The sequence below is a fragment of the Macaca thibetana genome, chromosome 18 (genome assembly GCF_024542745.1).
Source record: "Macaca thibetana thibetana isolate TM-01 chromosome 18, ASM2454274v1, whole genome shotgun sequence".
Taxonomy (NCBI): Eukaryota; Metazoa; Chordata; class Mammalia; order Primates; family Cercopithecidae; genus Macaca; species Macaca thibetana.
In genome coordinates, this window is record NC_065595.1 from 54,476,374 (window position 1) to 54,501,898 (window position 25,525).

General features: G+C 38.0%; 2 protein-coding genes across 4 annotated transcripts in view; one reads left to right on the forward strand and one right to left on the reverse strand.

Moving 5' to 3' along the window:
- Positions 1-18,239, reverse strand: part of PSMA8 (proteasome 20S subunit alpha 8) — a 56,611-nt gene extending 38,372 nt beyond the window's left edge. For both annotated transcript variants that reach the window (XM_050767152.1, XM_050767151.1), the window contains exons 1-2: positions 18,006-18,239; positions 7,092-7,218 (exon numbers count right to left, since the gene is read on the reverse strand). In XM_050767152.1, the coding sequence (XP_050623109.1) occupies positions 7,092-7,218; positions 18,006-18,107 (229 nt within the window). In that variant the 5' untranslated portion in view covers positions 18,108-18,239. The remainder of the gene's footprint in view (positions 1-7,091; positions 7,219-18,005) is intronic.
- A 265-nt stretch (positions 18,240-18,504) lies between these two features.
- The window catches only part of SS18 (SS18 subunit of BAF chromatin remodeling complex), a 108,898-nt gene continuing 101,877 nt past the window's right edge, over positions 18,505-25,525 (forward strand). For both annotated transcript variants that reach the window (XM_050767142.1, XM_050767146.1), the window contains exon 1: positions 18,505-18,524. The gene's annotated coding sequence lies outside the window, so the exon portion shown is untranslated. The remainder of the gene's footprint in view (positions 18,525-25,525) is intronic.

The window sequence follows — 25,525 nt, forward strand, 5'->3', positions numbered from 1 at the left end:
ATCCTTTTCTCAATACATGCTCATTTAAAAATATTTGTAAGATAAAGTGTCATGTGTACTACATTCTGATTTATTTCAAGATTTAAGTTGATCCATTCTTATTTGTTTTTTATATAAGATGTTTTAAAGAATACTAGTTTACACACTAATGGTAAACTTGATTTCTTTTATGAAAACAAGAATATTACTTAATTATCAAATATATATTCCCTGAATTCAAACTCCATTAACACAACTGTGACATGTCACTTCTCAGTGTTTTGTCTAAAACCAAGAGTTTGAAAATGAAGAATGTTAAAATAGAAAACACTTGACCTTGCTCTTGCAATACCAAACTATCATGTGATTAATTCTCAACACTTCTGTAAGCAGACAAAGAGTTTTTATCAAAAGAGTAACAAACTGACCATGAACTTTAACTGATGCAAGGTTGCAAACATTTGTATTAAACTTCAGCATCTGACTTTTCCACGTCCATTTTGTTTCTTTCCCTACTCTCTTAATACTAACTAAACTGCCGAGAAAGTGCATTCACAAAATCTTGGAAGCGTAGTCATTTCTAACAAAATTACCGGTCTTTTGCTGTCACAAATTCTTGTTTCCCTTCCACACCATTTCTAATCCTGTTTCTACAAACCTGGAAGAATCTTCAGTCCCTGAAGATAGTTAATATGAATATGCTACTCTTAATCATCACTCGTAGGTTGGGTAGAAATTGTAATCAGATACTCAGTTAAATGAAGAGAAACTGATTCTCTTTTTCCCTTTGCAAATGTTATCGATGAGAAAGAAATGGCAAGACACTGATTTAGTCTTTCCTATGGATGAAAACGTCACTCAATTTGAAATACGATCAAACAGAATATGTATTTATAGGTTTTCCTATGGATGAAAACGTCACTCAATTTGAAATATGATCAAACAGAATATGTATTTCCCCTTTACAATGTAAATCATCCAAGCCTGAGGAAACAAAAGTAACATACTTAGGAAAGTAGTAATATAACTGATTCAAGGAAAAAATAGTGATAAATTTGTCAAAGTATATGAGCAACATAGTTATGTGTATATCTGTTTTTAATAAGTAGCAAGATTATTATTAATTGGCTAGCAGAGAACAAATTCTATCTTAACAAATTACAATTAAAATTTACATTTAATGAGTCAGGAGACTTGCTTGAGGCCAGGTGTTTGAGACTAGCCTGGGCAATGCAGAGAGACCCTGTTTCTACAAAAAAAATCAAAAAGCTAGCAGGGCATGCTGGCACATGCCTGTAGTCCTAGCTACTTGGGAGGCTGAGGCAGGGGGATTGCTTGAGCCCAGGAGTTTAAAGCTGCAGTGAGCTACGATCATGCCACTGTACTCCTACTGGGGGTGACAAAGTGAAACCCTGTCTCTGGGGAAAAAAAAAAAAAAGAATCAAATTAAAATTTACATTTAGAATTACAATTTCACTTTGCTTAAAAATGAACAATCTACAGAAAAAAATGAGTATTCACTCTAGTGCTCTTAAATATGTACAGGTTGAATATCCCTCATCCCTCATCTGAAAATGCTTGGGATCAGAAGTGCTTCAGATGTTTTTCCAAGTTTTGGAATATTTCGTTATACTTACTGGTTGGGCATCCCTAATCTGAAAGTCAAAAATCCAAAAGGCTCCAATGAGCATTTCCTTTGAGCATCATGTTGGTGCTCAAAAATTTTCAGATTTTGGAACATTTTGGATTTTCCAATTGGGTATGTTCAACCCGTGCCACAATTTTATATGGAGGATACAATCATAATGTAAAATTTCTGCTACTAAGTGGAGTTCCACATGGTACAGGAAATAATTTTTTTGTAGTCCGACTTGTTTTTTCACCTGTACTTTTAGTGTCATATTCAAGAAATCATTTCCAAATCTAATCTCATGAAGCTTTCCCACTATGCTTTATAGTTTTAGCTCTTATGTTTGGGTCTTCCATTCATTTTGAGTTAATTTTTGTATGTGATGTTAGGCAGGGTCCTACTTCATTCTTTTTATGCGAATACTCAGTTTCCCCTGCACCATTTGTTTGAAAGATTGTCTTTTCCCCCACTGAGCAGTCTTGGCATCCTTGATAAAAGTCATTTGACCGTATCATATATGCAAGGATTTATTACTACGCTCTCTTATTCAATTCCATTAGTTACATGTCTTTCATTAAGCCAGTCATGAAACTGTTTTGCCTACTGTATCTTTGTAGTAGATTTCAAAAACAAGACATGTGAGACCTCCAAGATTGCTCTTCTCTTTCAAAATTGTTTTGTCATTCCATATGAATGTTATAATTCTTTTTTATTTAAAAAATTATTGGAATTTTGTTAGGGATGACACTGAATCTAAACTGCTTTGGATAGTATTGACATGTTAATAATTCTGAGTCTTCCAATCCATTAATGGGGGATATCTTTCCATTTGTGTCTTTTTCAATTTCTTTCAGCAATGTTTTGCATTTTTCAGAGTACAAATCTTTTACCTCCTTAAATTCATTCCCAATAAGTATTTTATTCTTTTTGATACTATTGTAAACAGAATTGTTTTTTTTAATTTCCTTTCCTGACAGTTCATTGTCAGTACATAGAAATGATTTGGGGCTTGGTGTGGTGACTCCCACCTTTATTGTAACACTTTGGGAGGCTGAGCTGGGAGGATCACTTGAAGCCAAGAGTTTGAGACCAGCCTGGGCAACATAGTGAGATCCTGCCTCTACAAAAATAAAAATTAAAAAATTGCCAGGTGCAATGGCACACACCTGCAGTCCCAACTATTCAGGAAGCTGAGGTGGGAGGGTTGCTTGAGTCCAGGTGTTCAAGGCTGCAGTGAGCTATGATGATGCCACTGTGCTTCAGGCTGGGTGACAGAGTGATACCCTATCTCAAATTAAAAAGAAAAAGAAAGAAATTACTCTGGGGTGTTGATTTTGTGTCCTACAAATTTGCTCTATTTCTTTATTATTTGCAACATTTTTGGTGGAATCTTTAGTTTTCTATATAAGATCATGTCTTCTGTGAATAGAGATGATTTTTCTTCCTTCCCAATTTGGATACCTTTATTTATTTTTCTTTCCTAAGTGCTCTGGCTAAGACTTTCATTACTATGTTGAATAGCAGTGGTAAAAGTGGGCATCCTTATCTTCTTTCTGTTTCTAGAAGGAAAGTTTTCAATCTTTCACAACTGAGTATGATGTCAGCTGTGAATTTTTTACATAGATAGCCTGAATTATGTTGTGGTGACTTCCTTTTATTTCTAGTTTGTTGGGCACCATTACCAAGAAAGAATGTTAAATTTTGTCAAATGCATTTTCTATGTTATTGATATAATTATATAGTTTTTTTCTTTCCTTCTGCTAATGTGGTACATTACATTGATTGATCTTCATATGTTGAACCATCCTTACACTCCAGGAATAGATCCAAATTGGTCATGATGTATTATTATTTTATTGTTCTGAATTTGGTTTGCTAGTAGTTCGTTGAGGATTTTTGCTCACTGCTCATAAGGGATATTTGTCTACAGTTTTCTTTTCTTGTAATGTCTTTGGCTTTGGCATCATGTTAATATTGACTTCATAGAATAAACTTGGAAGTGTTTACTTCTTAATTTTTTGGAAGAGTTTGAGAAGGACTGCTATTAATTCTTCATTAAAACGTTTGGTAGAATTCACTGGTGAAGTCGTTAGATCCCAGACTTTTCTTTGTTGGGGGGTTTTTGATAACTGATTCAATGTCTTATTGTGTCTGCTCAGATTCTATTAATATATCTTATTGAGCAAGGTAATTTGTAAGGAATTCTGTCCATGTACAGTTGTTCACAGTACTCTCTTAAAATTGTTTTTAAGAATTAAAACTGTAAAACTGGCACTAATGTCCCCTTCTTCATTTCTCATTTTACTTGTGTCTTCTCTCTTTTTTTCTTAGACAGTCTAGCTAAAGAGTTGTCAGTTTTGTTTATCTTTTCAAAGAACAAACTCTTGGTTTTGTTATTTTTCTCTTTTGTTTTTCTATTCTGTTATTTATCTATGTCCTGGTCTTTATGCTTCTTTTTCTCAAATTTAGTACCACAGTATTTTATAACAGTAGAAAGTAACTGAAAACACTACATGCTAACAGACAATATGATATACAATCTATGGGAAGGAGTCATCAGGGATTTATTACTTCTTTCTACTAGCTTTAAACTTAGTTTATTCTTATTTTCCTAGTTTTAAAGTATAAAGGCAGGTTGTTGAATTGAGATCTTTCTTTTTTAATGTAAGTGTTTATGGTTATAAATTTTTCTGTTAGCACTACATTCAATACGTTCCCCAAGTTTTGATAGGTTGTGCTTTTATTTGCCTTTCTCTCAAGATATCTGTTAATTTCCCTTGTGATTTTTTTTTTCACTGCCCCATGGGTGATTTAGGAATATATTGCTTAACTTCCACTTGTTTGTGGATTTTCAAGTCTTCCTTCTGCTATTAATTTCTAGTTCCATTCCATTTTGATCAGAAAAAATACTCTGTATGGTTTCAATCTTTTTTTTTTTCTTTTTTTTTGAGACAGGGTGATATGGTTTAGATCTCTGTACCCACCCAAATCTCATGTTCAACTGTAATCCCCAATGTTGGAGATGGGGCCTGGTGTAAGGTGATTGGCTCATGGGGGTGGTTTCTCATGACTAGCTTAGCACTATCCCCCAAAGATGTTCTTGTGATAGAGTTCTAACGAGATCTGATCATTTACAAGTATTTGGCACCTCTCCCTTCTCTCTCTCTCCTTCCTGCTCTGGCCATGTGAGATGTCTCACTCCCCCTTTGCCTTCTACCATGATTGAAAGCTTTCTGAGGCCTCCCCAGAAGCAGAAGCTGCTATGCTTCCTGTACAGCCCGTGGAACTGTGAGTCAATTAAATATCTTTTCTTTGTAAGTTACCCAGTCTCAGGTATTTCTTTTTTGTTGTTGTTGTTTTTCAGGTGTTTCTTTATAGCAATGCAAGAAGGGACTAATACACAGGGTCTCACTCTGTTGCCTGGACTGGAATACAGTGGTGTGATCATAGCTCACTGCAGCCTCAATCTGCTGGGTTCAATGGATCTTCCCAGCTCAGTCTCCAAAATAGCTGGGACTACAGGCACACGCCACCATGCCCAGCTAATTTTTGTATTTTTTTAGAGATGAGGTTTCACCACGTTGCTCAGATTGGCTCAAACTTTTGGGCTCAAATGATCTGCCTCCCTCAGCCTTCCAAAATCTTGGGATTATAGGCGTGAGTCACCATGCCTGGATGCTTCAGTGTTGTTATATTTATTAAGACTTGTTTTGTGAAAAGATAACTCCTTTTTAAAGACAGTATAATAAAGCCATTTTTGTTTTTCTGAATGAAGTTTTTATTTTATTTTTTTATTTTTTAAGAGAGATTATCTTGCTCTGTTGCCCAGGCTGAACTCAAATTTCTAAGCTCAAGTAATTCTTCTGCCTTGACCTCCTGAGTAGGTGCAATTACAGATGTGCACCATCATGCATGGCTTGAATGAGGTTGTTAAACTTCAATATAAAATTACAGTTAAAAAAAACCCAATTAGAAAATGAGCAAAAAAGAAAAAAAAAAAAAAAAAAGACAAGAGGCATGTCTTATTTGCTGTATAGAGGCAAATAAGCACATAAAAAATAAGTTCAAAATTATTAGCCATGAGGGAAATAAAAATTAAACTTACAATTAGATATCACTACACATGTATAAGAATATAAAAAAATGAAGAAAAGCAACAATATAAAATGCCAATAACACAGAGCAAATGAATCACTCATATATTGCTAGTTGGAATTTAAAATAGTATAACCACTCTGGACGGACAGTGTTTCATAAAACTAAGCATGGATTATCATATAATCCAGCAACTATACTCTTAGGAATTTGTCCCAGAGAAATGAAATCCTACTCTCACTCAAAAATCTGTACAAAAATATTCATAGAGGCTTTATTTATAACAGTCAAAAATTGGAAGTAACTCAAATTCCCTCAGTAGAAGAGTTAACAAACCCACTGGTGCCTTTATTCCATGGAATACTACTCAGTAATAAAAAGGAATGGATATATGCAACAACTTGCATGAACTGCAAGGGAATTATGCTGAATAAAAAAGATTAATCTGAAAGGGTTATATATTATATGACTTTATCCATATAACATTCTCAAAATGACAAAATTATAGAGATACAGAATAGAGAGTAGTTTCCAGAAAGTAGAGATGGTGAGAAGAAATAGCATGAGGTAGCCTTGTGGTGATGGAAGAGTTATGTATCTTGACTGTAGTGATGACTACATGAATCTACATATGCGGTTACTGTAATAAAACTGCACACACAGGCCAGGTGTGGTGGCTCATGCCTGTAATCTCAGCAATTTGGGAGACTGTGGCAGGTGGATCACCTGAGGTTGGGAGTTCGAGACCTGCCTGACCAATTTGGAGAAATCCCATCTCCACTAAAAATACAAAATTAGCCGGGTGTGGTGATGCATGCCTGTAATCCCAGCTACTCGGGAGGCTGAGGCAGGAGAATCGCTTGAACAAGGGAGGCGGAGGTTGCAGTAAGCCGAGATTGTGCCATTGCACTCCAGCCTGGGCAATTAGAGTGAAACTCTGCCTCAAAAACAAAAACAAATACAAAAAAACTGTACACATGTACATGAACATGGAAGTGAATGCATGTAAAACTGGCAAAATCTGAATACGCTCTCACCAAATTTCAATTTACTGTTTTTAAAGATGTTACCATTTAGGGAAACTGTGTAAAGGTGACTTTCTATGTTTTGGGTAGCTTCTTCTAAATCTGTAATTATTTCAAAATAAAAAGTTTTGAAAAGAAAATAGCTACCTAAATTTTGAAGTAAAGTCATATATATCTTTTAACATTTGTACTTTATCAAAAATCCTGGTTTACAAAGTTAGTATTTGCTTTAAAACATAGGATATATTGTTTGTAGAACAGCTCCACATGTTTTATAAATATAGCACAACTGCAGCACTGAGGTAACTGTATTGCCCTACTACAGTAAGACACTATGCATCATATTGTAGGTCCATAAGTACCTGCAAAAGCCATGCAGACATGGTCATCAAGGGCACAAATTTTCCTCACAGTTCTTTCATCTTGAAGCTTGGCAACAGATTTTTTTTCTACTCCAAGAACAACTATGTTGGTACCTCGAATTCCGACCTGTCAAGTCATGAAAATACATATATATATTCAGATGTCAGTTTTAAATATAAAACCAAGTTATTCTAACATATGACTTAGGGGAAATGACTTCTCCTTAAGTATTCAATAAAAACAAGAAAAGTAACCTTCTAGAAAACAGCTGCATATGTATAGGTTTATTGGAGATACATTCCCCAGACTTAAAGCAAAGAAGACAAATAGGTAGAAATTGCAAAGGAAATACCACCAGTGCTGAAATTATGAGTGTCCTAATCTCATACAATATACCTGAAAAAGCGCTATCTAAATACAGTAAGTCCTCACTTAATGTCATTGACAGGTTCTTGAAAATTGCAACTATAAGGAAATGATGTATAATGAAACCAATTTTATCACTCCTAATTAATATAAACAGGAGTTAGATTCATATGAAATATTTCTGGTCACAAAAACATCACCAAACTTCTAAACAAAGACCTAAAACACCTCTAATATTAAACACTGAAATAACTGTGAGCTGTATATACATTTAAGAAACACTAATAAAAACAAATATGACAAGGCTGGGTGCGGTGGCTCACACCTATAATCCTAGCACTTTGGGAGGCTGAGGCAGAGGGACGACTTGAGGTCTGGAATTTGAGACCAGCCTGGCCAACATGGTGAAGCCCTGTCTCTATTAAAAATACAAAAATTAGCCGGGCATGGCGGCAGGTGCCTGTAGTCCCAGCAACTCGGGAAGCTGAGGCAGAACAATCGCTTGAACCCAGGAAGCGGAGCTTGCAGTGAGCAGAGATTGCACCACTGCACTCCAGCCTGGGCAACAGAGTGAGACTCAAGCTCAAAAAAAAAAAAGTATGATAATAATTTATCCAATTTTTGATGAATCCATGAGTGACAGCAGTCACGGTGGTGGTGGGTTAAATCAAAGAATAAACGTTTGCAAAGCAAAAATTTTAAGGAGCATCTCCTACCACCATTCAGTTTAAAAACAAACAATAAGGTCTATGACAAGCTCACTAAGTGCTTTCATACCTGTTTACTGTTGTGCATCTGTATGATTATTATATACTTTATAAATTTTTATTTTATAATAATTTGTATTCATTCATTCATTTTATGGGAAAAGGGAACACAGAAGACCAAAATGAATAAGACCAATCTGCTTATCCAAGTTCAGGATCACAGGTGGCTGCAGCCTATCGCAGCAGTTCAGGGTACAGGGCAGGAACCAACCACAGACAGGATACCATTCCATCATAGGCTGTGCTCATACACACACTCACTCAGACCGGGACAATTTAGACACATCAGTTAACCTAACACACACATCTTTGGGATGTTGGAGGAAATTGGAGTACTTGGAGAAAACCCATGCAGACATGGGGAAAACTAACAAACTCCATATAGAGTGGCCTTCGGTGGGAATCCATTTTTTTTTTCTCATCAATGTTATAACAAAAGAATGTTGAACAAAACAATGTCATTTGAGAATCCGCTATATAGTGCAAAATTAAGCAAAATGAAAGAAGATGCCAGGAATCCATGTGGATTCTTTATAAAGGCGGCAGTACCAGTGCTGGTAGTATTAATAGTAGTAAAGAAAGTTAAATAGATAAAATTCTGTAAAAGTTTTCACAATTTGGAGGGATAGGGATTGAGTTGCTGTAGTCTGAATGTTTATATCCCCCCCAAATTCATATGTTGAAATCCTAACCCCTAAGGTGATACTATCAGGAGGTAGGGCTTTTGGGAGGTGATTAGATCACGACAGTGGACTGGGATTCGTGCCCTTATTAAAGAGGCCCAAGAGAGCTTGTTTGCCCTTTCCACCATGTGAGGACACAGCAAGAAAGTTCTAACTATGAACTAGGAAATGGGTACTCTCCAGACACTGAATCAGCCTTGATCTTGGATTTCCCAGTCTTTAGAACTGTGAGAAATAAATGTCTGTTGTTTATAAAGTATGCTGCCTATTGTCTTTTGTTTTAGCTGCCCAAATAATCTAAGTTAAGACAGGGGCCACAAGCAGCCAAGAGAAAGACCAAATGTCCTTACCCAACATTACTCATTACTGATAAAGAAAGCCTCTATTCTTTTTTTTTTTTTTTTTTTGAGACGGAGTCTCTCTCTGTCGCCCAGGCTGGAGTGCAGTGGCACGATCTCGGCTCACTGCAAGCTCCGCCTCCTGGGTTCACGCCACTCTCCTGCCCCAGCCTCGCAAGTAGCTGGGACTACAGGCACCCACCACCACATCCGGCTAATTTTTTGTATTTTTAGTAGAGATGGGGTTTCACTGTGTTAGCCAGGATGGTCTCCATCTCCTGACCTCGTGATCCACCCGCCTCGGCCTTCCAAAGTGCTGGGATTACAGGTGTGAGCCACCACGCCCGGCCTAGAAAGCCTCTATTCAAACAAGAAGAAAACAAGTAGGAAGACTATTGCTCCTTTTTCTCTCCTATTTTTTAGAGGAAAGTTTAGAATTTTTGTCCTGTATTATAGGGGTAATCTAAAAATTTTGGCATAGGTATTGGTGTTTATAATTGCTTTGTACAATATCACTATATAAAATGTGTTATAAATTAGCATTATTGAAATGAAAATACAGAATAGATTAAATATAGCACTAGGCCTGGCCGAGTGTGGTGGCTCATGCCTATAATCCCAGCATTTTGGAAGGCTGAGGTGGGAGGATTGCTTGAGCCTAGGAGTTTCAGACCAGTCTGGGCAACATAGTGGGATTCCATCTCTACAAAATATAAAAAAATTAGCTGAGCATGGTGATGCGCACCTGTAGTTCCAGCTACTCAGCAGGCTGAGGTGGGATGGGAGAATCGCTTGAGCCTGGGAGTTCAAGGCAGTGAACCGTGATCACGCCACTGCCTCTTTCTCAAAAAAAAAAAAAAAGAAACAGAAAAAAGAAAAAAAAAAGAACTAGGCTTTTGTTCTTATTGTTCTCTTATTTCTTACCAATTTATCCAAGAATGCTTTCTTAACCATCATATTTCAAATCAGCTATCCTCCCTCCGTATCCTATCCTCATCAAATGAACAAGTGCTAAACTTTATAGGGAATATGCCTTCTTAACAAGTCACGGGATATTGTAACAATTTAATATATATTAGGACTAAAATAAAAATCTCAAAATATTCTTACAATTGAAATAAATAAAATTAAATTTATTGGTCACATGACAACAATTTCTAACTCTCATAAATAATTTTTGACTTAGTAAAGAAATTAAAAGTACCAATACAGACTAGAAAATGTTGATAATGAATATGTTAATATCAAAGTATTGTGAGTGCGGTCAAAATTATGTTCAGGAGAGAATTTATAATTTTACTTTTTTAATCAAGTAAGAAAAAATATTAAAAATGAATTAAATCAATAAGTACAAAAAGGGATAAAAATACTGCAGCTAAGCTTAAGGGGAAAGATAAGAAAAAAGCAAAAATTAATGGTTACGGAGAAAACAATAAAACTGATAAATAATACCAAGAGTTGGTTATTTTAAGCAAATAATTAAAATATATCTCTCAGTTAATCTCATCAGGAAGGGAATAGAGTGAAAGAAACACATACAAGTGTGGAAAAGTAACAATTTAAAAATTATAACCTTAAGTTAATAAATTTGAAAATCTGATTAAAAGAAATTACAGAGTAGAAAAATTTTAAACTGACCATATTGATTCAAGAAAAGACAGAAAACTCTGTTTCACTAACAAACGTGATAATTTCAGAAAAGAACTAATCTTCAAATCAAGTGTCAGACCTAGAGAGTTCATGGATGAATTATTGCTAATTTTGTTACGAGGAATTCCTGTGCTATTTAAATTTTTCTATGATGCAGATGAAAGTGGGGATGTTCCTAACCCTTTAGTAAAACTATTTAACAATGTTAAAATCTGGCAAATACAACATTTTCTAAATAAATAAAAGAACCAATAATTCCTCATTTATGAAGGCTGATGCCAAAGTCTCAAAACAATATATTCATCACAAAAATTAGGGGAGTGACATCAGCAAGATGACAGAATAGGAGTGTCCCATGCCCATCTCCCAGCAGAAATACCAGTTTGTACTACTATGTGTGAAAATACTTCCTAAGAACAAAAGAATCCAGGTGAGTGACCAAAGTACAGAAATATAAAAAGACACTTTGAAGAGAGTGGGAAAGACAATTCACATTATCCACATCACCTGTCCTTCAAGGCCCAGCAACACAGTGCAGAGAGAGACACCATCCATGTGTGGTAAGGAGAGTAACGTGAGTATCTGACTTTACCATGGACCCCATGGATCCAAGCTCTAGGTCTGCTACTGTGGACTCAGGTTCCAGGCCCACCCCAGTGAGCCCTGGTGCAAGGCTCGCACCTCTGGTGCCAAGTCAGCCTGCCTGCTGACCTAGGCATCAGGCCAGCCTGCCAAAGGACTCTAGTGGCAGGCCCACCCCAAATCTCTGGATGGACCAAATGGTGAAGAACTTTTCCTGCTGAAGCTAATCTGAAGAGGAACTTACTTTTTCAAATGTGCAGACATCCATGCCAGGCCACAAGAATCATAAACAATCAGAGAAACATGATACTACCAAAGGAACAAAATAAAGTTTGGAGATCTATGAATTTCTTGACAAAGAATTAAAAAGTAACAATCTTTTAAAAGCTCAGTAAGCTACAACAGTACAGAGATAAACAAGCGAGATCAGGAAAACACCATGCGAACAAAGTGAGAAGTTCAACAAACAGAAACCTATGTTAATCTCTTTTATCTTAAAATTTTAAGACCATTCCTCTTTAATCTCACCTTTTTTCTTTCAAGCCCTTTAAGCCAAATATTGTCATCATCCCTCAGCCCATAACAGCCTGGTTTCTATCCCTCTTCTCTCAGAGTTTAGTCAAGTTAATTACACAGGACATTAAGTTCCCTCAAGGTTCAGTTGCAGACTATCCTCTGCACAGTCTATAGTCTTATTGAACACAGAAGGGTACTCAAGAGTATGCATTTACTTGACCTTCAATATAGGTTTTTAATAGGGGAGAAAAAAAATGAACTTCAAAATTATTATTTCCAGCTAAGATCAACCTCTTAAACGTCAAACATGTATTTTTCAGCTGCCTCACAGTCTCTGTTCAGGAATCAGGACACAGTTTAGCAAAGGCCTCTGGCTCAGGATCTCTCATAAGGCTGCAATCAAGTTGTCTACCAGTGCTGCACACACCTCTGGGCTTGACTGGGGAAGGACCCATTTCCAAGCTCACTCACATGGTTGTTGGCCATGTGATTCAGTTCCCCTGGGCTGTTGGACTAAGGACCTCAGTTCTGTACCAGATTTTGAACAAACGTTTCCTTCAGTTCCTTGCCTCATTGGGCCCTGCAGAGGGCAACTCAACATGGCGCTGGGTTTCACCAGAGTAAGCGAGGAAAACAGCAAGTAAGGGTGAACAAAATGAAGTCGCCGTTTCTTTGCAACCTAATCCCTGATGTGACATTCGTCACTTTCACCTATTCCATTCTTAAAAGCAAGTCACTAAGTTCAGCCCACATCTAAGGGAGGAAGGTTATACAAGGATACACGGGCATGAGCACCAGAAGGTGGGGATCACTGGAGGCCATTTTAAAGTCTGTCTGCTACAGTTTCCATAAGCACCTCAACCTCAGCAAGTCCAAAACAGTTATCTTCCCCCAAAACTTAGTGCTTTACATTCGCTAAGTAAATGGCAGTACCATTTTTACTGTTCTCTAATTTCTTATCAATTTATCCATTATATTTATTATATCATAATAAATATAGTATCAAATAATATAAATTGATAAGAAATTAGATATAATAAATGATATAATAAATAATAAATTGATAAGATATAATAAAATGATATATTTATTATATCATAATAAATACAATGTATAATAAATATAATGTATAATATAATATCATTATATTATCTTAACCATTATATTTCAAATCAGCCATCCTCCTTCCATATCCTATCCTCATCAAATGAACAAATGTTAAACTTTATAGGGAATATGCCTTCTTAACAAGCCATGGGATATTGTAACAATTTAATATATATTAGGACTAAAACAAAAATCTCAAAATATTCTCACAACTGAAATAAATCAAATTAAATTTATTGGTCACAAGACAACAATTTATAACTCCAGAAACAGGGACACCAACTTTTATTCCTCCTTCTCCTATACCTCTGTCAACACCATCCATATAACCATCAAATTGTAATAAGTATACTGCTTAATGTTTTTCTGGAAGCTGCCTTATTTTCACTTTCTCCCCAAGTCTAGTAAAAGCTAGTTATTATCTTTCATCTAGACTATTTCCATAGAATCCTAAGTGGTCTCCCTGTCTCTAGTCTTGATTTCATCCAACTCACTGACCACAGGTAATAGGTAGCCTGAGAAATATTTGGAAAATAAAATGAGGAAGAGGAAGAGGAAGAAGAGGAAGAAGAAGAAGAGGAGGAAGAGAAGAAAAAGTCTGAATGTGGCATTCCTTTACTTAAAGCTTATATAGGGACCATTTGTCACTAAGCAAATCAACATAGCACAGAGCTAGACATGAGACAAAAGGATCTAGGGACTTTAATATGTACTCTTTGCATATTGGCTTTTTGCTTTCCTAATGTGGAAAGCGTTTCTCTGTATAGTAAAAACATGGCCACCAGGAACCTTGGACTCACATCCCATCAATTCTCCCAGAGAATAAAAGCTACCACTGTCTCTAGTCAGAAGAGTTGTTAAGGGTGAACTTATCATTGGCTAGATTTGAGTGACATGCTCATCATTGTGGCCAGGAAGATAGAAATTACGAATGATTCTACCTAGGTCATGTGAGTATCTCTGTTGTTGGACAAATGTAGTCTGTTAATAGAATAACAGAAAAGCAATAATCTGGAGACTGACAATAGCCACATCAAAACATTTCAAGGTCTCTCATTCAGTGTATCCTCACTTACATGGTTTAAAGGCATTCCATGATCTGGCACCAGGTTCTAGCTTCATCTATTTCTATTTTTCCATTGCTTCAACAATTCTGAATGCCTTTCAGTTCATAGTAGCTGTCTTTTTCTACTTGCCTTCCCACAAGCTATTTCCTTTGTCAAAAATACTCTTCACTCTTTCTCCTTCCACTTCTTCACTTGACAACCTCTCATCTTTCAGACGTCCACTTAAGTATTATTTCTTCAGAGGGGCCTCTCCACCACCTGGGGTTCCCATAATGCCTCATACCCTAATACTCATTCAGGTTTTGTTAGGACTATTTATGTAATTATCTAACTTTCCCGATAGATAGTAGGCTCTCTGAGGACAGGGATCAAATCTATCTTGTATGTGATGCTATCTATCTTGTACGTGACCTAGCATCACATTTAGCATATGTAAGTATTCAACACAAAATGTCTTGAAATAATAAATGAATGTGTGAGAAGCACTGCAGACAAAATGGAAAAAAAAGAGAAAACAAATAATAGTAAATAATAATAGCTACAATTTATTAAGTACTTTCTTTGAACCAGATTCTGTTTAAGATGCTTCACATGCATTATTACCTCATTCAACTCTCACATCAACTCTATGAAGCAAGTGCAATTTTTTTTTTTTTTGGTTTGTTTTTGAGACAGATTCTCACTCTGTCACTCAGGCTGGAGTACACTGGCACAATCTCGGCTCATGCAACCTCCGCTTCCTGGGTTCAAGCAATTGTCCCACCTCAGTCTCCTAAGTAGCTGGGAATACAGGCACGTGCCTCCATGCACAGCTAATTTTTTGTATTTTTAGCAGAGATGGGGTTTCACCATGTTGGCCAGGCTGGTCTCGAACTCCTGATCTCCAGTGATTCACTTGCCTCAGCCTCCCAAAGTGCTAGGATTACAGGCATCAGCCACCATGCCCAGCCGCAAGTGCTATTTTGATACCTATTTTACTATTACAGAAACTGAAGCTTCACGAAGTTAATTGCCTTAGATGATACATATCTGATTTCTACATTCATGATAATGGAAGCTAATTAATATATAAACATTTATTGAACAAATTTCATGCTACAATGCAAGGAGCAGGGGCTTTGGAACTAGAACAAAATAATTATAAATATGAGTTCCATCGCTCTCCAGCTGGGTACTTTCAGCAAGCTATATATGCTTCTGAATCATAGTTTCACATATAATAAAAGGGGGTTAAACACTGTACCTAATGTTAGATAATATATACAAAATGCCTGGTGAAAGTATTTCTTAAATGTTAGTTGCTGCCTTCTTAGCCCCTCTACTGTATATTGTGTAGTAGAAATAGAAAAAGGAATTATACTGTCTAGATCTTCAGAGATCTTACTATCCAGTTGGTGTGAGACTATTAAATATACCTGAAATTAAAGAAAATATCAGGTCAAATAGTAAATACTGTACAATATTCTGTGGTACAGATTATAAATTCAGAAAAGACAAAGATCCAAGATGACTGGAGTGGACCAGAGAAGGCTTCATTATAGAGCACAAATGCGCAGAGATTATTAAAGGATAAATAAGATGCAGAGCAGCAGAAAGAAAGGTGTTTCCCCTTTCCTCTCTCCCCTTTCTGTAGGCAGCAACACATATTAGTGAAGCCAAGAAGCTGCCTCCGAAATTAAGAGGGTGGATAGGATTATGGAAGACTTTGATGGCTAGATTGTGGAGCTGAGATTAGATAAAGTAGGAAATACAGAGCTAATAACAGTTTGGGGTCACAGAAAGGACAAAACGAGGAATGATAATAAATCTTACCGTTTTCATGGGAATATTGTGAAGGATTCATTTCTTTTCCCTAAGAAGAAAGGTATTACTTCTCCAAAATGTTATTCAAACAAATTTGCATTTACAGAAAAGGGAACTAAAGCAAAAAGAAAACAAGTCTCTTGTCTCCTTTCTTGCTATCAGATAATCATCAACAAGGAAGTAGAACACAAAGCCTTTATTGTGGCCCATATAACTCTTACATTACTAAATAATATCACATCTACATACTGGTCAAAGCTAGTCAACCTCGGCTTATTTATAACTCATAACATCAATCTGCACTTCTAGATAGAATATTTTGTGACATGTTTTAATAATCAAGTGCCATTAAAAAACTTTACCCTATGTAAAAGGTCATAGCACTCTCAAGGAAACACAATGAATAACTCCATGCAAACATGCAAATTATAATTTCAGAATTCTAAGACAAAAGTGTCTCATTCTTCCAATGTATCTTTAAAAATGCCCACTATAGGTATTTTTATATCCTTACCCTTTTACCGCTCATTACAAAGGAACCATCAATCAGTTCTACAGCACTCTTAAAACATGTTAAATGAGCCAATGTGGTTTCTTATTACACCCCAGTCTTCTCCTATTACTCCCTTTATTTTAGGTTCTAAAACTTGGGCATTATTTTCTAACCATATGCTACATGCTATGCTGGGGATTATATAACTTTTTGTTTTTATCAAAATGGTACCCTTTTGGTTTAAGCTACATCAGGCTTTCCTTAAATTTATAATTCTAAAAAAATTACTTGTAAAACAGAAGCAAAACTGGTGGGCCCAATTAAATAGAAAAATACTTTTAAAACGATTCTTCTTCTAGTGTTGTTTTTTTTTTTTTTTACCACTTACATCTGTTAGATTTATAATGAAAGTGAATTATTTCCTTCTTTAACAAAGAAAGTCAGAAAATACAGACACTGCTAGACTTAGAAACATACTGTGTATTCTCATAGCTACTGGCTCAATTTCCAAAGTACACAACAAACATGCTCATGAAATCGAGAGAATAAAAATATCCGATCCTTTTAATTCATAGGCGAGGACTTAGAAGATTTGGGATAATAGATCTTGTGTCACTAGGGCACTTTTGTCCTCTTTAATTTTTACAAATCACTAAAATTATTGAATGTAGTTAAAACTTGGCAGCAGTATTACTCCTACCCTGAGTATTTGTTAAGTTTTTCAGTAATGTGGATACATAAATCTAAGCCTAAGGTAGGGTATAATCTCTCAAGGAACTTCAACATTTTTTTTAAGTGGACAAAAAAGTGGAAGTTTTTGGGCTTTTGAGCCTCTAAAAGGCTGCGAAATATTAGGACAAGTTTGTGAAGACGGGGTTTCTCCATGTAGGTCAGGCTGGTCTCAAACTCCCGACCTCAGGTCATCCGCCCTCCTCGGCCTCCCAAAGTGCTGGGATTACAGGCGTGAGCCACCGCGCCTGGCAATTTTGGGATATTTTTAACGCGTGTATTTGAACTGTGTTTTTAATCATTTCTTCGTCAACAAGAGTTTTAATTTTATATTGATTTAGTCCATATTTGGGGGCAGGTGTGGCCAATTTTTATTTTTATCTTAATTGTTATTAAAAAATAGTTCCTAACATGAAGCAACTGTTAACTTTTAACAGTTCAGGGGTCTCTGAACTACCGAGGAACTGGACCACGAGCATTCAGATAGCTGTTACACATTAGAAGCTTTTTATTTCCCTATTGTCAGTCACAGCATTAACACATAACATACACACACACACACACCCCCCTAGTTTTGCATCTGTAGCTACCATTAAAGAGGAGGAGTTGAACAGCAGAGATCGGGGAAATCTACCAACTTTTACTCTGCCACTTCTGGCCCAATTCTCAAAAGTCTGTCTCCCTAAATAAAAAGAACAAAGTAATTTTCACAAGTGTGGGAATCTCCTCTCTCGAGCTCCTAGGATGGAGGGGTGGAGTAACCATGGCCTGACTGGTCAGAGGGAGGAATAGTCCGGGAGTCGCTTCCTCACCGCGGTGGATCCTTTCTTCACCGCTTCCTGGGCATATTCAACTTGAAAAAGGTGTCCGTCTGGGGAGAAGACAGTGATCGCCCTGTCGTATCGCGATGCCATCGCACAGGACTACAAGGGCTTGACGCTGAGCTTCCCGCTGCTGCAGCTGAGGCAGGCTGGGAGCCGCCAACGACACAGCGCGCTACCGCCCGGAAGCGCTAGCACATGCGCCACTAGCTGCCTCCCGGAAGTCCCTGCCCCCGCGCTTCGGCTGCTTCCGGGAAGTCCTTGAGCCTTTGGCGGCCTCCGGATGTCCTCGCGCTTGCCAGCCTGTGTTACCCCAGCAGTGCCTATGAGTTGACGGCATTCTTCCCCTGCCTTTCATGTCTGACGCATATCTCCGTTTCCCCACTACCGTGTTGCCTCAGGGATGGTGTCACGGCACTCGAGTTACAAAAATAATATCAAAGATTAGGGCTTATGAGGTCTTCAGAGATCAGCTATTTTTGTTATCGCAAACATGTTGGAGAAACTGTGGTAAGTTAAATATCAGTTCCTTCCCTTTGGTTTCAAATTCCAAATTTCCTATTCTTTCTCTCTCTCAGGTTAACTCTTGTTATTTGAACCCGAGGAAAGAAAGCACACTTTTCAAAATATTGTTGCTTCTTATATTTTCTGCCTCGTGAGCAAAATAGAGCAGATGAGCAAATGGTCCATTAAATAAAGCAAATAGTCCATCAAACTAATGCTAATGACAATAATTAAGATAATATTCTTTTCATTGGAGAAATTTTGTAAAAACCCAAAGTATGAGACTTAAAAGATGTCTAGAAATTTAGCTATAGCAGAAACTCTTTACAACTTGCTACATTCCTAACTGTGAAGCAACTCTGTTGCTTTCTCCTTATCAATAAAATGGGAATATTAAAACATCTGCAGCAGAGTATTCTGAGCTTAATATGTGTTTATGGGCATAATTACATAAAATGGTGCCTGGTGGGTAGTAATAGCCAGGTAAGTTTAGCTATTATTGCTTTCCATGTGTTGTTTAATATATGCAGTTTTCCACTGGGGAGGATCTTAAAGTTGGTGAAATCAACCCTAACCAAAAAAAGAATAATTTTCTCCAAAGAGGAAAATTTGATTACTTGAATTCCAAATACCTAAATCAGAACTTTAATTGACCTAAAATTTTTTTTTTTTTTTTTTTTTTTTTTTTTTTTTTTTTTTTTTTTTTTTTTTTTTTTTTTGAGACGGAGTCTCGCTGTGTCTCCCAGGCTGGAGTGCAGTGGCGTGATCTCGGCTCACTGCACGCTCCGCCTCCCGGGTTCACGCCATTCTCCCGCCTCAGCCTCCCAAGTAGCTGAGACTACAGGCGCCCGCCACCACGCCCGGCTAGTTTTTTGTATTTTTAGTAGAGACGGGGTTTCACCATGTTAGCCAGGATAGTCTCGATCTCCTGACCTCGTGATCCACCCGCCTCGGTCTCCCAAAGTGCTGGGATTACAGGCTTGAGCCACCACGCCTGGCCAATTTTTTTTTTTTTTTCCACATAGAGACGTGGTTTCCCTATGTTGCCCAATCTGGTCTCAAAGTCCTGGTCTCAAGCAATCCTCCTGCCTTGACCTCCCAAAGTACTGGGATTACAGGTGTGAGCCACCACACCTGGCCTTTAGTTGACTCTTGAAGCAATTTGTACTTATTGCCCCTCCATTGCTTTTCTTCAGTATTACAGTCTTGACAAGTTTGGTTTGACTGCAAAAAACCAGTAATTCCTAATGAAAACAATTCACTCTAACTGGTTACTTTACAATATGATAAACCAACATTTGTCCGAAGTGGTTTTTTGAGGAGTGTTTTGGTGTACTTGTTAAATTATGTTTCCTTTTTATTTTGAAATAGTTATAGATTGACAGGAAGTTTCAAATATAGTAAGAAGAGGTCTCCTATACCCTTCACCCCATTTCCTCCAATGGTAATATTTTACATACATATAATATGGTAACAAAACCAGGAAACTGACATTGGTGTAATGCACAGAGTTTTTTCAGATTTTGCCCATTTTATATACACAACTATATGTGTGTGGTGGGGAGGCCTATGCAATTTATCATGTATAGATTGGTATAATGACTATCATAATCAAGATACAGAGCTCTTTCACAACCACAAAGATCTGTGGTGTTGACTTACAAGACATACACATCTCTCTCCCCCTCTACCATCTCTGGCAACCACTAATCTATTGTGCCTCTCTATAATTTTGCCATTTCAAAAATTTTACCTAAATGGAATCATACCCTATGTAAGTTTTTAGTGACTCTTTATTTTCTAAATAATTATAGACACACAGAAATTTGACAGGACAGTACAGAATGGCCCCTTATACCCTACACTTAGTTTCTGCAATTTGTTACATCTGATACGGTAAAATGTCAAAACCAGGAAACTGACCTTGGTATAGAGCATGTTTATACCATTAGAAGATATTTTGTAAATGTTACACTGCATGATAGTATACACTTCAGAAATATGATAGCATTAAAATGTTGACAAAGTTTAATTAACACATTCAGGTTTAACATCCACACTAAAATATATCAGCTGTGTACCTTTGAGTAGGTATATTTCACTTCACTGAAACTCAGTTTTCTGACCTGTAAAATGGTAACGACACTTATCTTCACAAGACTGTAGTGAAGAACAAATGAAATAATCCATTAATGCACCCATGACTGTGCGTGACACAGAGTAACCACTTAAAAAATGTTAATTATTGTTATTTATCATTGAGTTAACTAAAAAGTAAAGATTACTCTGTAAGAGAGAAATTAGGAAAAGTAAAAATGTAGCATGAACTCATTTATACTTTAAAAAATGTGTATTTGTAAAAATATATGTATATAAATGTATAGAGAAAAGAGTGGAAGTACTTACCCCAAATTTGTGAAAGTGCATTTCTTTGCAGGAGGCCAGGAATTAGAAAATGGGACGACATGGTAGGGACAGAGAAGTTACCATTTTAAACTGTATATCTGTATTATTATTATTTTTTTACCACAGGCATTGTTTATTTTTATAGTTAACAAAAACCATAAGAAACAGTTTAATGCCTAGAAGCTGCAAGCAATTGCAGTTTTGATAGTTTGGACCAAATCTCCCATTGAAAACAACTAGAAATACTAGTCTAAAAATTTTTTTTTAAATGTATATGCTGACTCTAAAGAGCTAACAAGGAATGAGAGTTTGTGATACCAAGATAAAGAAAAGTAGGTAAATCCAGAAGGTTAAGTGAGAAGTAAAGCAGACCTTTCACAGGCATTTGGAGTTCAAAGCCTATCAAGGTATGGGGTGATGGTAAATGTCTAAGTTTTTGTTTAGAACCCAAAGAGCCACAGCTCAGAAGCAGGATTGAACCAAAAATAGACCTATTCTACACTTGGCTGTGGTCACTGCACAGACCAGCCTCTACTCACTCATGCAACTTACTCTGCTTCTTCTCTGACCATGTGTGACAAACCCAATATGTCTGAGATTGATAAATCGAAGAGAACAAAAACAAGACTAAAATCCACTGCCTTCAAAAGAAATGATTAAACAGGAGAAACAATTATGTAAATAGTAATGAGGACTGTGCTGCCAATATACACTACATCCCACAAGCATTGCCTTCTTATTTTACTCCTTTTAGCTGTTTTACTTTATAAGATGCAGAGAAGTGGGATTGAGTTTAAATGACTGTGCTACTGCACTTCACATCAAAGAATCAAGAACTATTGAAAACAAAGGCCATACCTGCCTCTCCTATCTGCCTGTGTGACTGGCAGGGAGCAAAATGAACTTCCTTCAGTATTGGTGAAGGAAGAAGCAGGGTGGGATGACATTGAAATCTAGAGTAAAAACTGTCCAGGGTGTCCTGTAAGGCTGAAAAATGCAGTTTCATCAGAGTGCCTTTAAAAATGATTTTAGTTATTGGTATACACAATTTCTTAAATAAAATTTAGCCTCTTCAAAAAAAATAGACCTATTCTCACAGGGACTAATACCCAGTTTTAAATAATCTCAATGCATAATTGGAATAAAGCCATAGTTTGCAAACTGTGGCCCACACATTTTTGGAGGTACTCAAAAACTTTCAAGGGGTTCACAATGACAAAACTATAGTAAAAATATTAAGACAGTACTTGCCCTTTTCACTGTGCAGATATTTGCATTGACAGTGCAAAAGCAATGGTGGGTGAAACTACTGAAACCTTAATATAAATCAAGGCAGTAGCATTAAAATTATTCTATAGGTTGAGTATTCCTTATCCAAAATGCTTGGGACCAGAAATGTTTCAGATTTTGGATTTTTTCCATATTTTATGGAACTGAATATCTTTGTAAATTTTCTGTCTTGCTGATCTGTCTACTATTGTCAGTGAGGTATTAGAGTGTCCCACTATTATTGCATGGGAGATAAAGTCTCTGAAGGTCTCTAATAACTTGCTTTATGAATCTGGGTGTTCTTGTATTAGGTGTATATATATATTTAGGATAGTTAGGTCTTCTTGTTGAATTGAACCATTTATCATTATGTAATACCCTCCTTTATCTTGTTTGATCTTTAAAGTCTGTTTTGTCAGAAACTAGGATTGCAACCCCTGCTTTTTTTTTTTTTTCTTTTTTTCTTTTTTCTTTTTTTCCTTGTCATCATGATGCTAGCTGGTTATTTTGCAGACTTGTTCGTGTGGTTGCCTCATGGTGTCACTGGTCTGTGTACTTCAGTATGTTTTTGTAGTGGCTGGTAACGATTTTTCCCTTCCCTTATTTCTCCTTTGCTTCTAAAGCTTAGTTCGGTCAGATATGAAATTCTGGGCTGGAGTTTTTTTTTTGGAGACAGGGTCTCACTCTGTCACTCAGGCTAGAGTGCAGTGGCGCAATCTCAGCTCACTGCAACCTCCACCTCCCAGATTCAAGCGATTCTCCCACTTCATCCTCCCAAGTAACTGGGGGTACAGGCAGTGTGCCACCATGCCCGCCTAATTTTTGTATTTTTTGGTAGAGATAGGCTTTCACCATGTTGGCCAGACTGGTCTCGAACTCCTGGCCTCAAGTGGTCTGCCCACCTCAGCTTCCCAAAGTGCTGGGATTACAGATGTGAGCACCTCGCCTGGCCTGGAATTTCTTTTCTTTAAGAATGTTGAATATTTGCCCCCAATCCCTTCTGGCTTGTAAGAGTTGTGCTAAGAGAGGTCCACTGTTAGTCTGATGGGCTTCCCTTTGTAGATGACCCATTTTTTCTCTCTGGCTGCCCTTAACATTTTTTCTTTCATTTCGACCTTGGAGAATCTGATGATTGTGTGTCTTGGGGATGATCTTCTCAAGGAATATCTTATTGGAGTTCTCTGGATTTCCTGAATTTGAATTTTGGCCTGTCTAGCTAGGTTGGGGAAGTTCTCCTGGATGATATCATAAAATAGGTTTTCCATGTTGATTCCATTCTTCCCATCTCTTTCAGGTACCCCAGTCAGTTGTAGATTTGGTCTCTTTACAAGCCGATATTTCTTGGAGGTTTTGTTCATTGCTTTTTATTCTTTTTTCTCTATTCTTGTCTACCTGTCTTGTTTCAGAAGGACAGTCTTCAAGCTCTGAGATTCTTTTCCCCACTTGGTCTATTCTGCTGTTAATACTTGTGATTGCATTGTAAAGTTCTTGTAGTGTGTTTTTCAGCTCTATCAGGTCAATTATATTCGTCTCTATTCTGGCTATTTTGGCTGTCGACTCTTGCATTGTTTTATCATGATTCTTGGCTTCCTTGCCTTGGGTTGCAACATGCTCCTTTAGCTCACTGAAGTTCATTTTTATCCACATTCTGAAGCCTGTTTCTGTCATTTCAGCCATCTCAGCCTCAGCCCAGTTCAGAACCCTTGCTGGAGAGGTGTTGTGGTCATTTGGATGAAAGAGGGCACTCTGGCTTTTTGAGTTTTAAGTGTTTTTTGTGCTGATTCTTTCTCATCTTTGTGGGCTTATTGACCTTCGATATTTGAGGTTGTTGACTTTTGGATAGGGTTTTTGTATTGTTGCTGTTTGTTTATTTTTCTTTTAATAGTCTGGCCCCTCTTCTGTAGGGCTGCTGCAATTTACTGGTGGTCTGCTCCAGACTCTAGTCACCTCGGTTTTTCCAGTACCTGGAGGTATCACCAGTGAAAGCTATGAAACCATTGAGGTGGCAGCCTATCCCTTCCCTCTGGAAGCTCCATTGTATAGGGGGGTACTGACCTGTTGCCCACCCAAATGCACCTGTAGGAGGTGACTGGAGACCCCAGTTGGGAGGTCTCACCCAGTCAGGAGGAACAAGATCAAGGATCCATTTAAAGAAGCAGTCTGGCTGCTTTTTGGTAGAATAGTTGTGTTGTGCTGGGTGATCCCTTCAGCCTCTGATCAGTTTGGGCTCTCTAAGGACTGCAGGCTGGATCAGCTGAGGTGCCTAAGCAGCAAAGGTAGTGACCCTCCTTGCCCTCCAGGCTCTCCATCCCCGGGGGACATTAGAACTCTGTTCACTATAGAACACTGGTGGGGGGTAGCTGGAGGCCCCAGCTGGGAGGACCTGCCCAGCGAGGAGGAATGGATCAGGGTTTTACTTAAGAACCAGTCTGGCCACACACTGACAAAACAGCCGTGCTGTGCTAGGGAACCACCTATGCTTCAGTTGGCTTGGACCCTCCAGATCCCACAGGCTGGAGTAGCCGAGTTGCCCAAACAGCAAAGGTGGCAGCCTGCCCCTCCTCCCAGGCACTCTGTCCCAAGGAGAAATCAAAACTTTGTCCATAGAATATGGGCAAGGGAGGCTGGAGGCCCCAGCTGTGAGGTCCTGCCCAGTGAGGAGGAATGAATTGGGGTCCCACTTAAGGAAGCAGCCTGGTTATACTTTGGGAAAACAGTTGTGCTGTGCTGGGGGGTCCCTTCCTGTCTGTACCATTTGGACTCCCCAAAGCTGGCAGGCTGGAGTAGCTGTGTGGTCCAAACAACAAAGGTGGTGGCCCACCCCTTCCCCCAGGCGCTCCATCCTAGGGAGAGAGCAGAGCTGTCTGTAGAATATGGGCAAGGTGGCTGAAGGACCGAGCTAGGAGCTCCTGCCCCTTGAGGAGGAATTGGATGGGGGTCCTGCTTAAATAAGCAGCCAGGCCATGTTTTGGTAAAGCAGCTGTGCTGTGTTGGGGGATCCCTTTCTTGTCTGGACTGTTTGGGCTCTCCAAAGCCCATAGGCATGCTGGAACTGTTGAATCTCCAATAGCAAAGATGGCAGTCCGTCCCCACCCCCCGCCCCTGCCCCCACCCAGCCCTGGCTCTGTTCTGTCCCAGGCAGGGGCTACCCTGTTGCCGGTGGCTAGCTGGAATTCCAAGCCAGTCAGTCTTATGAAGTGTTGTGGAAATGAGGGTCCCTGGATTCAGTCCTCTTCCTAGGGGTATGTACCGACCTCCTACCTTGCCTGAGTTGCAGTCATTTTTGCTGGAGATCCCAGGGCTGGAATATGTAAAGCTCCTGGGTCTTTGTG